This window comes from Schistocerca nitens, chromosome 2 (assembly GCF_023898315.1).
Source record: "Schistocerca nitens isolate TAMUIC-IGC-003100 chromosome 2, iqSchNite1.1, whole genome shotgun sequence".
Classification (NCBI taxonomy): Eukaryota; Metazoa; Arthropoda; class Insecta; order Orthoptera; family Acrididae; genus Schistocerca; species Schistocerca nitens.
This window is the reverse complement of record NC_064615.1, coordinates 170899136-170916633: the sequence shown is the minus strand read 5'-3', so window position 1 is coordinate 170916633 and position 17498 is coordinate 170899136. Positions and strand designations below refer to the sequence as shown.

The window sequence follows — 17498 nt, the reverse complement described above, 5'->3', positions numbered from 1 at the left end:
TTTCTTATTCTTAAATTGGTTCTTATTCTTGAATTGGTTCTTGACTTCAGTAGCCTTTGCCTCAGGAAATTTATCTGTGGACTTATGTGTGGAACTCAGGTTGACTATAAAATATCTTGATCTAGTGCTACGATCGGAACTATCAGGATTTAATTTGCTTCCGTGTCACTGATCCTACATCTATCGAGGGCAGCTGCAAGCTTGGGATTCGTAACTACTTGTTGTCGCCTTCTCTTTCCTGCTTGAGTAACAGAATTTTTGGCAGAGTCTGTAGATATTCCTGGACCTTCGTCAAAATCAAGAAACTCTGATTCACCAATATATTAACTTACCATCACTAAATAGGCAGATTGATTTGATGAAAAAAATCAAGGAAGATCTGAAAAACAGTAAATTAAACGACCGAAATAACAATAAACCTAACAGCACTGAATTAACAGTAAGTTTTTCTTTTATTTACAAATTTAATTTCGTATAAAACTAGTTGATAAACCCAGCATTTCCCGGGTATTCATTTTGTTGCTGGTTTTATGTTAGAAACGTACAGTTTCCGTACGTTGGTCGCCGCTGCTTAGGGTATGTGGTCTACAACGCGATTTTGTAAACGTCTTTTGGAACGCCTCTTCATCTTTCAATAGACGTGTACTGTTTTCGCCCACAGCTGTTTGGGCTTCGCAGTTGAACGCTGTCAAAAGCGCTACCAGATTTCAAGGATTTCCGTAAGCTGACTCGATTGTGGAAGTGTTTTAGTAATAAAGAATAAAGGTTTTAAAAATTCATGCACGATGTGGCATTTTTCCACGCATCTCAGTGTGTATGAAGTCATATCTCCCGATCTGTGGGTCATACAGTGATGTAATTTTCTAGGTATATTCAGCGGCATATATGGATACTGTCTGCAAAATGTATTGCGATTAGAATTAGTATCAAGAAACTCCAAAATTTAAACACCATGCACAATGCGACAGTTTTTCACCCATCTCAGTGTTTATGACGTCATTTCTCATGAACTATGGGTGCTACCGAGATGTAATTGTTTAGGTGCACTTAGCGGTATATGTGGATATTGTCTGCGAAATGTATTGCGCATAGAGTTAGTACCACACAGGTAATAAATTTAAACGCCAAGCAAGAAGCGTCTATTCTACGCGCACCTCAATGTTTATGAAGTCATATTTCCTGAATTATGATATGTAGGTGGTTCTTACTCCCCTCCCAGTGATTCTTGCCTGACAGTGATAAATAGAAATATGTGTACCTATTGTGGTTGAAATCGATCCAGTGATTTAGGAGAGTTGTGAAATAAATAACCTAACACACACACACACACACATTTTATAATATATATGGCTTTATGATCTAAATTTTTAAATAATTTCAGTCAACAGCTCTTCTCTTTTCCTCAAGGATCTCGTGACTGATTACGTCCTTTCAACCACCGCTTGATCAAATACTATTCATTTGTAAATAGTGCAAAGAAAGAACTTATGATAATCTGTTTATTTACACTTACGAAATCCCTACGGTCTTCTAGCACGTTATTTGTAGTTGTATCCGTTGCCGGTACTAAGATTCTAATTTTGGTATGCAGTTTCGCAGCTCTTATATTGGAATTCCTCCTTATTCACAAGAAGTAATCATTTCCAACGTAGATAGTGTGGTGGAGTGATGTATGGTTAATTTACGCACCTGCAAATTTTGAAAGAAAACCTATAACGTTACTTTGACGGCTGTGCCATGAGAGTAATACCCGAATAAATAAAATTTCACTTGCTAACTAACTGAAAAATAAGACATTGTTCCTGCTACGAGTGCTAGCTCCGTCGAAAATGAGAGACTAGTGGGGTGGTCAGGGTTGGGTCGTAAAGGGAACTCCTCGTTCGTTCTACTCCAACCCTCCCTGTCTTCAGGAGCGAAGTTGATGGATTTATAATTAGACAAGTTCTGATTCTGAAGGCCCGGGTGTATCCCTACCCGTATTCATAACGAGCCCAAACGTCAAATAGTCGCATTATCCCATGGTATGGAACCAAACAAAATTTAAAAAGCGCCAAATAATAACCACATTTCTACTGTACATATTGTGTATGTATTTGGTATTCGGTACATCACAAAAAAATTTCATGTAATTCAGTGTTAACGGTAAGGCTTCCGCCATAGAACAGGCCAAAAACCTGAATTCAGAAGTTTAATCATGTCCCAAAACTTCTGACTTTTATTTCTGCTGTATTTTTGTTCCAAAGGAACGCCGTTTCTCACAGTTTATCAACACGTTACACCAGAGAATAATATGTAGCCCCGCATGTAGCGGGTACTAACGTGGCACATGATATATACAACCACAATTCAGTTCAAAGTAATGAGCGTTGTATTCTCGCAGCGGAAGCAGGGGAAAGTATTCCGCAAAATACTTCTTCGCATCGGCGTGAGGGCTTTTTAAATAGTGGCATTAAATTTGTAGATTGGGAGAAGGAAAAACAGCGTAAGCGCGGACAATATGGGCAATAGAACGCGCTTAAAAATGCTGGTGACCAATTTGAAAGTCAGTAAAACTTTGAAACAGGTATTTATTTTGTACGAGTTTTAAATAAATAGTTACCACTATTCAGGTTCCGTCCCTCGTATTACAGTTACTGATAATCAGATCAAGGAACTGATGTTTTACACCAATAATAACAATGACAATGAAAAATTAGAGAAAATGCAATGAAATTATCCTCTATTGGGGAAACATCGCTCGTTCAGCCGCTATGAAATGGTACTGGTGTTTAAAAGACGGTAACACCAATCTGAATAACAACCATGGGAGTAATTTCAATCGAATGAATCAAGGAGACGATACACAAAGAAATGCAGTCACGTACGAGTATATAGAACATGTGGCTGTTGACATGACCATCACCATGACAGAGGCGGATGCAGTGGCAAGTTTATGACAAGATTGTAGGGAAGCGAATATCGTTTAGAGATCTGAGAAATCCTCAGTTTATCAGTGCTATTCGTCTTCAAAAGATCACACAGAGGCCATTTCAACAACCATGTGGTCCACATCGTAACTCGCGTTGACTGAAAGTTACGCACGCACCTGACATTTATGTGCGGAATGATTTTCAATAAATCAAATACTAACACAAGATCCTCCTCCGCATGACTCTGTGGTTATTAGAATACATAAAGACGCCATTACAATATTTTTTAGTATACTCATTTTGAGCAGCGAGGGTTGGTCTGTGACAACAGATTAGAGAAGATAAACTTCTTTGCCAAGGTCGCTAATAATAAGTGTATTCTCGATAACTCTTTTCGGTAATCAGTGTCACCGTCTTCAGATTTCGGCAGACGGGTTCTTCCACATTTCTGAAAATAGCAGGAAGAGTACTCTTTCTCATGAATTGGCAGGCACGTAACAGACTAGAGGACTGATACATCGGCATATCAGAATTAAATCAACGACATACACAGTTGTTCGCCACATACACCTGTCTCACGCCTCTCTCAACAGAGCACATCATTGCAGCCAGAGCGCCACTAGACTGGCAATCTTCTAGTTTGTTACGTACCTGCCAACTCATGTACTTTTACTACTACATTAAGAAATGTGCAATAACCTCTCAGCGGAATTCTGAAGATTACCGAAACTAATTACCGAGAATAAAAGTTATTACTAGCTATCTCGGCAAAGAAGATTATCTTCTCTAATCTGCCACTATAATTCATGAAGACGCCAAGGTTAGATATGATTGCCATGAGTACATATTATCGTTAGAAAAACAATTGGAATTCAGGAAAAACCACGTAACATTTTTCCTTGTTTGAGTAAAAACAATATGTATGTCTTCATATTACTCAACTACCTGGAACATAACTCAACCCCACGTCGCCACACGCCTACAAGGGCACTCGCACGAGGTCAAATAACAAAGAATGAGGCCCATGTTGGTTAGAATCAGATTTATATTTCTGTGGAATATTGGCTTCTCCCTCATTAAAATTAAAACTCTGTTGCTTTTTATTTTTTGATAATTTGATATCGATATCAACATAACTTACGTTCAGATTTTCCTCTCAAAGAAAGCTTGGAGAGTAAAGAGAATATCAAAGTCAGATTTCTTATATATTGCAAATCATTACCCCTAAATCAGATTTCTGATACGGCCATCATAAGAAAGGTTCTCAAGTTCTCCAGAGGGTGACAACCGCTGGAATCCACTGAAATTTAAGCGACTACTTCGTCTTCAATGAGGCATCTTGATAAAGTAAACGTCGCCCCTTGCGCTACTTGACTCTGAGGCAGAATGGGAATCCTCGGAAGAATGGAGGCATTATCTGCTTTCTGTGTCTCTGCAGGTAGAACTTCGCTGCTGTGTTTCTTAGCTTTTGACAAGACACCTACTCTTTGGCGTGGGAGTCTTACTGAGGACCGGACACTCTGACGTCATAAAACTAAGAAACTCAGCCATCTCGCACCAATTCTTCTTGTTCGCACGCCAGCGGTTACAGTTAGATGACATTTTCGGAGGACACCAACGGTTAACGTATACGGCACCAGGCACTTACCACCTAGAGTCTGTTACAGTTTCTCTGGTCATTACCTTGGACAGAGAGACATATGACGACGCCCGCGATAGAGTGGCATCGACTCAACGTGGCATCGACTCAACGTGGCACGAGCAATTGTATCGGGGAGGAGCGTTGTAACAGCTTACTGGATGCTGAAATCCGCCTCGACATCGCCATGTGGTATAAAGACATTGCAACCTCGATTCTGTCGCCTCGACTGATCTGGGGTTCATCTCGAAAGTCACTCCCCCCTTTCTCCACCGCAACTGCAGTGTCAAAGTTATATTTAGCTTCTAGAGTAAAGGCTTGTTAATCAGCCACTCTGCACACTGTAACCATTATCCTTCACTCAATTGATGACACTGTGTTTCTCTTTAAGTGTATGTATCTTACTTTTGGTTGTCTGCAGTGAATTCTTGGCTACAACCGTAGTTTTGTGAAGGGTGTTCTCGGCAGTGTGAAAGTTCTTGGTTGCAATACACTGCTGGAAAAAATATTCGCACAAGAGTTGTTGCTGCAACAGTGCATATGGAGTACATGAAATGATTACACTTACAGATCAATAGCACAAGCGGTTCCGAGGTACCAGGTATCGATTCATGCTGAAATAGCTTTATTAGTACGTGATTTTACCTTCATGGGCGAAAATGCAGGCGCTGACTCAGATATCCAGTCGATCGTGCAAATGGCGAATACTCAAGTCCAGAGATCGTGCTGGCCAGAGAAGTTGCTGTACGTCTTGCAGAGCACTTCGAGTTACACGGGCGGTGTGTGGGCGAGCATTGTCCTGTTGGATCAAAACATCACATCCCTGTCGGAAGAACGGCAAAAGACCGGATCTCACAACATTCTGCACATACCGAGCGGTGGTTAGCGTTCCCTTCAGAAACACCAAAGTCGAACGAGAATTCTAGCTTACCGCAACCAAACCATAATGTGTGGGGTGAGGCCAGTATGTCTTGGACGAATGTGCTCTACGATACAACGCTCACGAATTCTACGTCGTGCGAGCAAACGACCATCACTTGCTTTCATCGCTGAAGATCATGGTGCACCATTCTACACTACTGGCCATTAAAATTGCTACACCAAGAAGAAATGCAGATAATAAAAGGGTATTTATTGGACATATATATTATACTAGAACTGACATGTGATTACATTTTCACGCAGTTTGGGTGCATACATCCTGAGAAATCAGTACCCAGAACAACCACCTCTGGCCGTAATAACGGCCTTGATACGCCTGGGCATTGAGTCAAACAGAGCTTGGATGGCGTGTACAGGTACAGCTGTCCATGCCGCTTCAACACGATACCACAGTTCATCAAGAGTAGTGACTGGCGTATTGTGACGAGCCAGTTGCTTGGCCCCCATTGACCAGACGTTTTCGATTGGTGAGAGATCTGGAGCATGTCCTGGCCAGGGCAGCAGTCGAACATTTTCTGAATCCAGAAAGGCCCGTACAGGACCTGCAACATGCGGTCGTGCATTATCCTGCTGAAATGTAGAGTTTCGCAGGGATCGAATGAAGGGTAGAGCCACGGGTCGTAACACATCAAAGTAGCGTCAATGCGAAGAAGAGGTGACCGAGACGTGTAACCAATGGCACCCCATACCATCACTCCAGTATGGCGATGACGAATACACGCTTTCAATGTGCGTTCACCGCGATGTCACCAAACACGGATGCGACCATTATGATGCTGTAAACAGAACTCGGATTCATCCGAAAACATGACGTTTTGCCATTCGTGCACAAAGCTTCGTCGTTGAGTACACCATCGCAGGCGCTCCTGTCTGTGATGCAGCGTCAAGGGTAACCGCAGCCATGGTCTCCGAGCTGATGTCCATGCTGCTGCAAACGTCGTCGAACTGTTGGTGCAGATGGTTGTTGTCTTGCAAACGTCCCCATCTGTTGACTCAGGGATCGAGACGTGGCTGCACGATCCGTTACAGCCATGCGAATAAGATGCCTATCATCTCGACTGCTAGTGATACGAGGCCGTTGGGATCCAGCACGGCGTTCCGTATTACCCTCCTGAACGCACCGATACCATATTCTGCTAACAGTCATTGCATCTCGACCAACGCGAGCAGAAATGTCGCGATACGAAAAACCGCAATCGCGATAGGCTACAATCCTACCTTTATCAAAGTCGGAAACGTGATGGCATGCATTTCTCCTCCTTACATGAGGCATCACAACAACGTTTCACCAGGCAACGCCAGTCAACTGCTGTTTGTGTATGAGAAATCGGTTGGAAACTTTCCTCATATCAGCACGTTTTAGGTGTCGCCACCGGCGCCAACCTTGTGTGAATGCTCTGACAAGCTAATCATTTGCGTATCACAGCATCTTCTTCCTGTCGGTTAAATTTCTGTAGCACGTCATCTTCGTGGTGTAGCAATTTTAATGGCCAGTACTGTATCTTCCAAGTGATCCTCTGATAGCACCAGTCGAGCCGTGCACGTCGATGCTTTGGCGTGAGTGGAAGACGGGCTAGAGGTGTGCGTGCCCGTAGTCCAACTGCTAATAACTAGTTCACAACAGTGTGTGTTGACACGTCTGGGCTCACAAGCCCTCTTACCTGTGCTGTGGCAGCTCTTAGATCTACACTCTGTGAGCTTTCCCTGTTAAAGGGTTGACACAGATGGCGCTCTGGTAGCCATAGGACTACGCTGTCTGTTGGCGGACGACGGTGCAACCATTATCAGTAAATGCATGTACTATAGTCCAGGTGGCATATGTCGTCATCAGATCCAAGTCGACGTCATCTTTCCAGGTGTAATAATTTCTTTTTCCGGCGGTGTATATGAATGTTTTAATGATAAACCTTTTCTTTTTCTGTTGTAAGTTCAGTCCATCCGCTCAGTTTCGTAAGTAGAGACGAACTGAATTGCCTTATGCAATTTAAACTGTGACCGTGTAATCCCTGACACAGTACTCGTTAAAGCCTGTACTATGGTAAGTGAGCGGGATTCACCTTATGAGAAAGGATTTTCGCACAGATATCGACCGCGTGTACCTGAATGGTGGCAAATCAGACTTACATCCACGCTGTAATAACAATGATCCGTCAAGTAAGTTCGAAATGCAATCACACGTCAGGATAGATCAAAAGCAAACCAGAAGATGCTATCAATGTGACAATAATACGGTCGCCAGCCTGATTAGGTATTAACTGAGTTTCTTCCCTGTACAAATTGATATATATTCACGCAAAACAACAAGTTGTAATACTGCATAATATAGTAGAATTTTAGAATCAGAAAATCTATTGAACTGATAGTTTCACGTTCAGTACTGATATGAAAAATCAGGAATACATAACACTACACTACGATGTTTACTACAAAACTTTATGCTCTATTAATCTGATTAAAATCGGCCATAGGTTACCCTAGAAATTGTACTTTCATGCCACACACAATATGTCAATTTTGTTAAACATAAAACACTGATAAATGACTTTAATAACTTTTGCTGGTCAAACCAATTTAGAACACTTCAGAATTCAAATGAATGAGGGGGGACCCTGAAACTGTTATGATCGCTGTATTTAAAAAAAAGATTACTGAATTTATTATTCATTCAAGATTTCCAGTATGTAAGTTACTGCTCTTTTCATCTTATTTATTGCTCATTTAAATGCCTTTAAATCTGTCTCGAAATAATAAACTTCATTACTATATCAATACTAAAGTTATCTTTAGACTTCGTTAGACCTTCGCTATTCATTTACTGGTTCATTAACAAAACATTTCTTTAAACACCATTCTAATATAGCTAGTTCTGCAAATAATTATTATTAACACAATTTTTAATTTTCGGGACACTCGGATAGCACAACGTTTGGAAAGGACCCTGTCTAGGTTAGTTGTGAGGATAATTAAATGACGATGGAAAAGTTCTTGTAAAATTTAGGTTATTATTGCACCAAACAAACACAGTTCACTCTCTGATCCATACGAATACAGTACTAAAAGTTTCAACCTGCTAGTATCGATGCGGCGGTTGGCGGGCGGCGAGATGGCGAGGTACAGAGCACACTTACAACCACAGCTAAGGCTCTTGACGTATCGGCACTTTAATTCTTCTTAGCGTCGCAATACTTTTTTCATTTCGTGCCTATGGAATTTTGCCATGCTGTGTGGGCGTTGGAACGGCATACCCGAGGCTGAGTGAAGCTATGTCTTCCAGGAGAGCCTCCTCGCTCCAGAAGGTGTTGCTCAAACCAGTGCCAAACTCCAACTACTACTATGTCCGTTATGCCGTGCAGTGCCCGCGCGCATTTTCCCGCGCTCGCCTGCCATCCACCTTTTACTGCTCCCTGACCAACCGCGTATCCACCCGAGTTCTACACATTGCCTACATATGGACCAGACGCACAGTTACAATTTTAAACATCTTACAACAGTGTCAACATTTGTTACATTTCAATTCTATTACAATATTACTTGACATATGACATAAACAATAATATTCACATTGAAACTTATTTACAGTTTTCTTAACATAATGGCATGAAACAAAAAGAAGTGAAATCAGAACATCAATTACACAAGTTTATCATAAAATCAGATGAAAAGAATTACTTAAGTCGTAATTAATTTTCCCACGGACAGAACAGGAGATGGAGACGCTCCCTAGCCTCACATCAATAGATTCTGTACCAAGCAATAATATAACAAACACTTACGTACCGAAAAATCATCACAAATACAGCGTCGGAGGAAGGACTAAAGGCATTGACTGACTAAACCACGTGGTACCTTGACTGACCCACAGATACAGCGAAGTGTTCCATGAGATTAAGGACAGCAGTCTGTCCCTCGCAGGCCTATAGATCTTGTGATCGGCCCCGGCGATACCCTGTTCTCGCCGAAATTAAGCAGGTGTGTCGCGTCGTTCATTAGCGACAATCTGTGCAGGCGGCTACGGAGCACGTGTCGCTTGCTTGCGGTGGGTTCGGTGCCGACCCACATTAGCGGTGGGCATGAATAATTCGGCGAGGGTCTGTGCATATTGGCGGCCGAGGTCGGAGGAGACCCGGAGGCCCAAGTTGCAGCGCGGCGGTCCACCGCGGCCGACCGGTCCCCGGCGCGGGCGGATGTTTCCAAACTACCTGCTTAGCCGGCGCATTGGCACGCGAGTCACGTGCGCCCCGGCCCTGATGTACGCAACACACGCACCCCGCAGCGCAAACTATCCGCTTTCAATTCCACCCGTCCGATGCTGGACCGCCTGCTCTCCTCCCACCCCCGTCCTACCCCGAGGCAAACGTTCCTCCTCCTCCTCCCTCCCTTCTCCACCTCCAATACCGTAAATTCTCCAGCGACCCCTGTAATCCGTCACTGTGTCTTCCCTGCGGCGTTCCGAAGCCCACCCTCCCCGCTAATCAACAATCGCCGTTTCCTTTGCGGGCTTCGTTATTCTTACCAAAGGAGATTACAATATTACATGTAATTCCATTTTACATAGTAAGTGCAAATTCCAGCACACTTTAAAAAGAACTTCGTACTAGTTTCAGAATTGATCCACATTTGTATACAAAGAGGTATCTAAATTGAGATTCCTCTAGTGCACTAGATTGCATTCCTAAGAAGGGTGATGAGATGGGGGGGGGGGGGGCGGTCGATTTGTATCCAATTAAAACCCTCTTCAAGTGAACAGCGTTTTAATACCTGAGGAGAAGTCTAATCGCTGTGGTGGTGGTGGTGGTGGTGGTGGTGGTGGTTGTAGGTATTCAGTGGAGACTTTGCGCTAAGAATGGATGTCCACGTTTTCTCATTATGGTGGTTAGGCTTGAAACGTAATGTTAAAAATTCATGAAGCACACAACATATGTTTTGCAGTATATGGGGTCTTAAATATATAGAACTTTTTTTATTAATTACAGTGTGCTGGACACACAGTAATCCCACGTAATTTTGACTCCCATAACATTTTATGAAAGCACCTATGTACAGATAATCCTTGAACAGTCTTGCTAATTTTTAGTTTATTGGAATCCAGACATAGTCCATGCAGCCAGTTACCATTCAAACATCTATATTAGTGTGCCCTGAAGGCATATAATGTAATACAATACTGAGCAAATTAATATGGCATAATAACACAGAAGGTAATTACTATATGAAAGTGTCATTGTTGTTGTGGTCTTCTGTCTGGAGACTCTTGATGAAGCTCCCACTGTATCTATCCAGTGTATACCTCTTCATCTCTGAATAACTACTGCAACCTCCATCTGTTTGAACTTGATTACTGTATCCATGTTTAACTCTCACTCGACAACTTCTACCCCTACAGATTCCTCTATTGCCAAAATGATGACTCCTTGATGCCTTGGATGTGTCCTATCAACTGATCTCTTCTTTTAGCCGCCAGTTATTCTTCCTGTCAACATTTATATTTCAACACTCCATAAAATCATGGCTCCTAGCCACTACTTCGGATTTGAAGCTGCTGCTTGATACTGACACTTTTTGGATGTGGTATGATGATTCTTAGATATTTTCAGTTTACTGATAATGTAGCTAATTCTTTATGATATAAATATTACATTTGACTTAATGACTGGGGAAAAGTATCACAGTATGAATGTGGGTTTGACCCAAAAGGTTCAGCCCAAATACCATTCCCTCTTAAACATCTCCTAATTGCTGTAGTTCTCTTAATTATTGAGCAATATCAACAATATTCTTTTCGTGCCTTTAGGATGACCATATCGTCAGTTCAACGAAGGAGCTTTTAAATGAGCAGTGTAAATGGTTATAGTTAACTACAATCTTGGGTTGTATTAAAATTTTCTGATTAGAATCAATAAATCTTAAATTGACTCAGAAGTGAATTACTCTGGTTAGCTTTAACCTTTAGGTTAAGTATATACTCTATATTAATAGCAGCCAGTTAGAGGCATATTACTTTTATTAATTTAGTGAAACTATGAAATTTCAATTAAGGAAATGTAAAGTCAGTATGAAAGTTCCTAGCTTCTTCTATTAGCTCTTAAATTAATATTTCTAACATATATATACTTGTAGTATGATAAAATGTTACATTTTCACTAAAAAAATAATATGTTTATAACTATACTTAAATATAAATATTTCCTTAACTTATTCAGTGTTAGACTTCAATTAAATGCCATTTAGGTATTATAAAACAATAACAAAAATATTATACCTGAAATAAATCTTAACACCTCTGAATGTAGTAAATTGTATAGATAAACTATGTAATCCTTGACTTCCTAAGCGTCACCTCAGTCATAATAAAGAGACTTTGATTAATAATAATCTGACTTCAAGCTATATATCTAATAAAATTTATTTAAATACATAAATTATATACAGCCAACAAATGTAACAAAACACAATATAGAAAAAAGAAAGTAAATTACGAAAAAATCTAACATAGAACACAGTTATTCCAAATAAGAACCTAAAATAATCATGTTAATTGAAAAAAACTTTAAATACTAAGGTAAAGCAGTTATGTTGGGAACAGGAAAAATGAATCAAGATAAAAGTGTAGCACCAAGAATGGCAACAAGTAATGAACCAGTTATAAGAAAAGAAATGTAATAACCCTTACTATCAAAAGAAAAACTTGAATAAAAATTATCATCAGGCATTGAATAATAAATAAAGAAAGAAGGAGAATAAGAAACTGTTAGATCAGGTAGAAAAGATGTAGAAAAAGATTAAACAATTTGTTCACCTTAAGCGATCTCAAATAAAAATTTGCCAAGAACGGTACACCACATAAACACATTTCTTTCCCTTGTTCTTTTCAATCGTTTTCTAATGCTCTCTCTGAAACTCTCTACAACCTCTGGTCCTTTCGGTTCATCCAAGTCCCATATTCTTAAATTCATAGCTTTTTGCAGGTTCTTCTGTTTTAATCTACTGTTCGTAACCAATAAATTGTGGTCAGAGTCCACATCAGCCCTTGAAAATGTTTTGCAATTTAAAACCTGGTTCCGAAATCTCTCTGTTACCATTATATAATCTATCTGAAATGCTCCAGTGTCTCAAGGTCACTTCCACATATACAACCTTCTTTCATGACTCTTAAACCATGTGTTAGCTATGACCAAGTTATGCTGAGTGCAAAATTCTACCAGGCAGCTACCTCTTTCATTCCTTACTTCCAGTCCATATTCACCTACTACTTTTCTACTCTTCTTTTCCTACTGTCGAATTCCAATCCCACATGACTGTTAAATATTCGTCTCCCTTAACTATCTGAACAATTTCTTCCGTCACATCAAACATTTCTTCCATCTCTTCATCACCTGCGAAGCTAGTTGGCACATAAACTTGTACTACTGTGGTCGGTGTGAGCTTCGTGACTATCTTGGCTACAACAGTGCGTTCACTATGCTGTTCGTAGTAGCTTATCAGCGTTCTTAGTTTTTTCCTCTTTATTAAGTCTACTCCTGCAGTACCCTTATTTGATTTTATGTTTATAACCCTGTAATCCCCTAACCAGACGTCTTGTTCCTTCTGCCAGAGAAATTCACTAATTCCCCCTATATCTGACTTTAACCTATCCGTTTCCCTTTTTAAATTTTCTAACCTACAGCCCCGATTAAGGGATCTGACATTCCACACACATAACGCCAGTATTGTTTCTCCTGATATCGACGCCCTCCTGAGTAGTCCCAGTCCGGAGATCAGAATGGGGGACAATCTTACCTCCGGAATATTTTACCCAAGAAGACACCATCATCATTTAACTATACAGTAGAGCTGCATGTTGTCGGGATAAATTACGGCTGTAGTTTTCCCTTGTTTTCAGCCGTTCACAGTACCAGCACAGCAACGCCGTTTTGGTTTGATGTTGCAAGGCCAGATAAGTCAATCATCGTGACAGTTGCCCTGAAGAAGCCGCTGCCTCTCTTCAGAAACCACACGTTTGTCTGGCCTCTCAACAGATACCCCTCCTTTGTGGTGGCACTTACGGTACGGCTACATGTATCAATGAGGCACGCAAGCCTCCCCACCAACGGCAAGGTCCATGGTTCTCCTTTCGTCAGTTAAATCCATTATCTCTTGTGCTATTCAAGGATTTTTATTAGGCCTTGTCTTTTTACCTATTTGATCCTTAGCTGCCGTAACTAATTCATTTCTTAAAGCTACCCATTCGTCTTTTACTGTATTCCTTTCTTCTGTTCTAGTCAACTGCTGCCTAATGATCCCTCTGAAGCTTTCAACACCCTCTGGTTCTTTAAACTTATCCAGATCCCATATCCTTAATTTCCTACCGTTTTTCTATTTCTTCAATTTTAATATGTACGTCATAACCAATAAATTGTGGTCAGAGTCCACTTCTGGCTCTGGAAATGTCGTACAGTTTAAAATCTGGTTCCTCAGTCTCTGTCTAGCCATAATACAGTCAATTTGAAGGCTTCCGGTGTCTCCAGGTGACTTCTGTGTGTATTACCATGTTTCATGATTCTTAGTCCAATGTTTAGCGATTATTAAATTATGTTACGTGCAAAATTTTACCAAAGAGATTCCTCTTACGTTCCTTTCCCCCAGTCCGTACTCACCCACTATTTTTTTTTTTCTGTTCCTTTTTCTACTATCGAATTCCATTTCCCCATCCGAGTTAAATTCTCGTCTCCTTTAAGTACCTGAATTATTTCTTCTACCTCATCATACATTTCTTCGATATCTTTATCATCCAGAGTTATTTAACTGTAAACTAGCGCTACTGTGGTAGGCGTGGGCTTCTTGTCTATATTGGCTACGATAACGTGTAAATTAGTCTCTTCATAGTAGGTTACCGACATTCCTATTTTCTTATTCATTCTTAAACTCACTCCTGCCTGACCCCTATTTGACTTCGTATTCATAACCCTGTATTCACCTGACCAGAAGTCACTTTCCTCCTGCCATCGAACTTAACTAATTCCCATTATAGCGAACTTCAACATATCCATTTCCCTTTTTAAATCTCGTAACTCACCTGCCCGGTTATGGGATCTAAAATTCCATGCTCCGATAGTTAGAGTGTCAGTTCTGTTCTTCCTGATGACGACATCCTCCTGAGTGACCATCGCCCGGAAATCCTAATGGGAGACTATTTTATCTCCGGAATATTTTACCCAAGAGGACGCCAACATCAGTTAACCATACAGTATAGCTGAATGTCCTCTGGAAAAATTAAGGCTGTAGTTTCCCCTTGCTTTCAGCCGTTCACAGTACTGCACAGAAAAGCTGTTTTGGCTGATGTTACAAGGCCAGATCAGTCAGTCATCGAGACTGATGCCCCTATAACTACTGAAGAGGCTGCTGCCTCTCTTCTGGAACCACACATTTGTCTGGCCTGTGAACAGATACCTCTCCCCTGTGTTTGTACTTACTGTACGGCTATCATATAGCTGAAGCACACAAGCAACCTCATCGACAGCAACGTCAATGATACATGGGAGGGTGAATCCAAAGGCAGATATAAAAAGTGAATACACATGCTTAACAGGTGAAGACGCATAATGAGAGACCACGTGTTGCTGAGATATAAACAACACATAATTGTACATTAATTTTAGTTAAAAAAACTCAGAGAATCTCTTGGAAAGGAGATATAAGGCATTCTGAAGAAAGAAAACGAGAACAAGGATGACCGTTTGAGCCCGAGAACGTGTAGAGATCCTATTTGTCGGTGAAACAAGCTAAGATGTAACCACTTAATTAGCAAACGGCAATTAAGTACAAACCTGGAACTATAATTTGCCTCAATCATGACTTTAGATTCACTAGATTGTTACCACAAAGGATTAAACATAGTTAAGGAAGATACTGTGTTCGCAAAACATTTACTTGTTTCGCAAAGTAGCCCGACATACTTGCCATGAAGGTACTGGAATAAGTATGTAGCGTTTACAAATTGGTATCGCGAGGAAGAGCAACATTTTCATCCTCCTATTAAAGAAGAGGTAGCTGACGACTTTTCCAACACGCAGAAGCATAGAAGTTTTCGTTGCCATCTCCACTTATCGAAGCGCGGGCCGTGTTGCTCACACGAGAGTGCTCCATCACGCTTCAGCAACCACCAGAAAAGTGCCTTGTCCACACACAGACTTTACTTGCAAAGCGCTCTGCGATAGCTGACATCACATTCACAACTCATGCAAAGCAAAGCGGGCTACGTAGCTAAACTCAGGTACGAAACACATCGTAGTAGTGTTGAGATCGATTGTAAGAATCACAAAGTTGCGTTTCATTTCTCCACATCGTTCAGTTAGTTCACTATAGTCTTATCTCAGTATGGTTCCTAGATCACGACTACAATAATTCCTTCCTTCTTAATTACGGCTTCGTTTCTAACCACCTCACCGTCCTCACACTCCCTCTTATTTCACTATTACGTAATTTGCTTGCCGGCTCATTTTTGGTCGTTAATGTTTTTATTTTACCTTTCTTTTGTTGAAGCCACTGCTAACTCCTGTATTTGTAAATAGCAGTTTTGTTCATTTTCAGTTTTTTTCCCGTTTCACTCGTCCGTCACCATATTATATCCGATACACTGTGAGGATGTACTTTACGGTGATGTTACAGGAATCCGAACGAGCATCAGAAGCAGGAGCCGGTTTTGGCGGGCTCCAAAGAGCGGAATCGTTTCCGAAGCATCGTCTGGGACGAGTACGACGCCGTGCATCAGAAGTACCTGGAAATCAGTGAGTAAAATCTTTCCACCCATTCTGTTAATTTTTGAAGTCTCCATCGCGAAAGCGATGATATCTTCTGATATATTTCTTTCTAAAATGAAACACTTACGCCTCCAAAATTGTGAAGACACGGTATTTCGTTTAGCATAAGTCTGAAACAGGACAAATTCAGAGGTGTGTTGCAACATTCGTCCACTCCTGTTGCTAAATATACATATACTCTGTAAATTTTTGTGCAAAAATGGTGAAAGGTAATTATTACCAATGTAAGGGATGTACTTCATTAGCGTTTTATTGACGAATGACTGTCTATATGCCTCGGGATTGTACAAGGTGACGGGAGTACCCTGCAAAGACTGTAAAAAGATTTTGGGGTAGGCTGAAACGACATAAGACTAATAAAAGATTTGTATACGAGACAGAAAGCGGTACAAAGGGTTGCCGAAGAGTGTTGAAACTAACATTGGAACTGTTTTAGAAGAGGGTGGTGCTTGTTACCAACTCTTTTCATTACTTATCATACAAATCATTAGAAATTATAAATAGCAAGAGGCATGATGGGACGACAAAGGATAAAGAAAGTTAAGTTCGCAGATGATCAGACGGTGTTGGGTGATTCAGAGGAGTGAAAATCATTTAAGATGGATAATGGCAAAAGTGTATGGTTTGAGGATAAACGTAGGAAAGACGAGAGTAATGAGAATCAGCAAATAAGAAACATTGTACTGCAACCACCGTTCTCAGACGATAAGTTGTTATGTAATTCTTGTATAATTAACTAACTAAATCAATTTTTGAATGTTTACTCTGTGGAGAAAGAATTTTCTATTAATGCTTATGACCCTGCATATGTTATTTGTACTCGTTATTCGGGGAACAGTTTTAATTTTGTATGCTTTAATCAGACTGCAAAAGTTGTTGAAAGAATCTGCAGTTTGCGATAAGTATTTCTGAGCAATGAATCCCATTGACATTGTGCTAAAGTGTGTCTTGATCCGTCTTCTACCCTTCAAGGGATAGTGCCTCGAGCCAGTAACGAGTTCAGTTTACCTGCATCATGACTTCAAATCCTGGTTGAGTGCGCCGCTTCTTTGATGATGACGTGACTATAAATTTTCGTTGCTGTATTTTTTATGCAAAGGTTATTAAATTAAAGAAGAGATCTACACAATTAATCGCTTCCTTGGGTTTAAATTCTGACTCACACGTATGTGGCAACGCATCGGCCAGGTGCATTTACCTGCGTTCCACCCT

General features: G+C 40.7%; 1 protein-coding gene across 1 annotated transcript in view; it reads left to right on the top strand.

Moving 5' to 3' along the window:
- Positions 1-17498, top strand: part of LOC126234903 (neuroligin-3-like) — a 443765-nt gene that overhangs the window by 246168 nt on the left and 180099 nt on the right. Inside the window, exon 9 of the mRNA XM_049943642.1 lies at positions 16135-16253. Coding sequence (XP_049799599.1) covers positions 16135-16253 — 119 coding nt within the window. The remainder of the gene's footprint in view (positions 1-16134; positions 16254-17498) is intronic.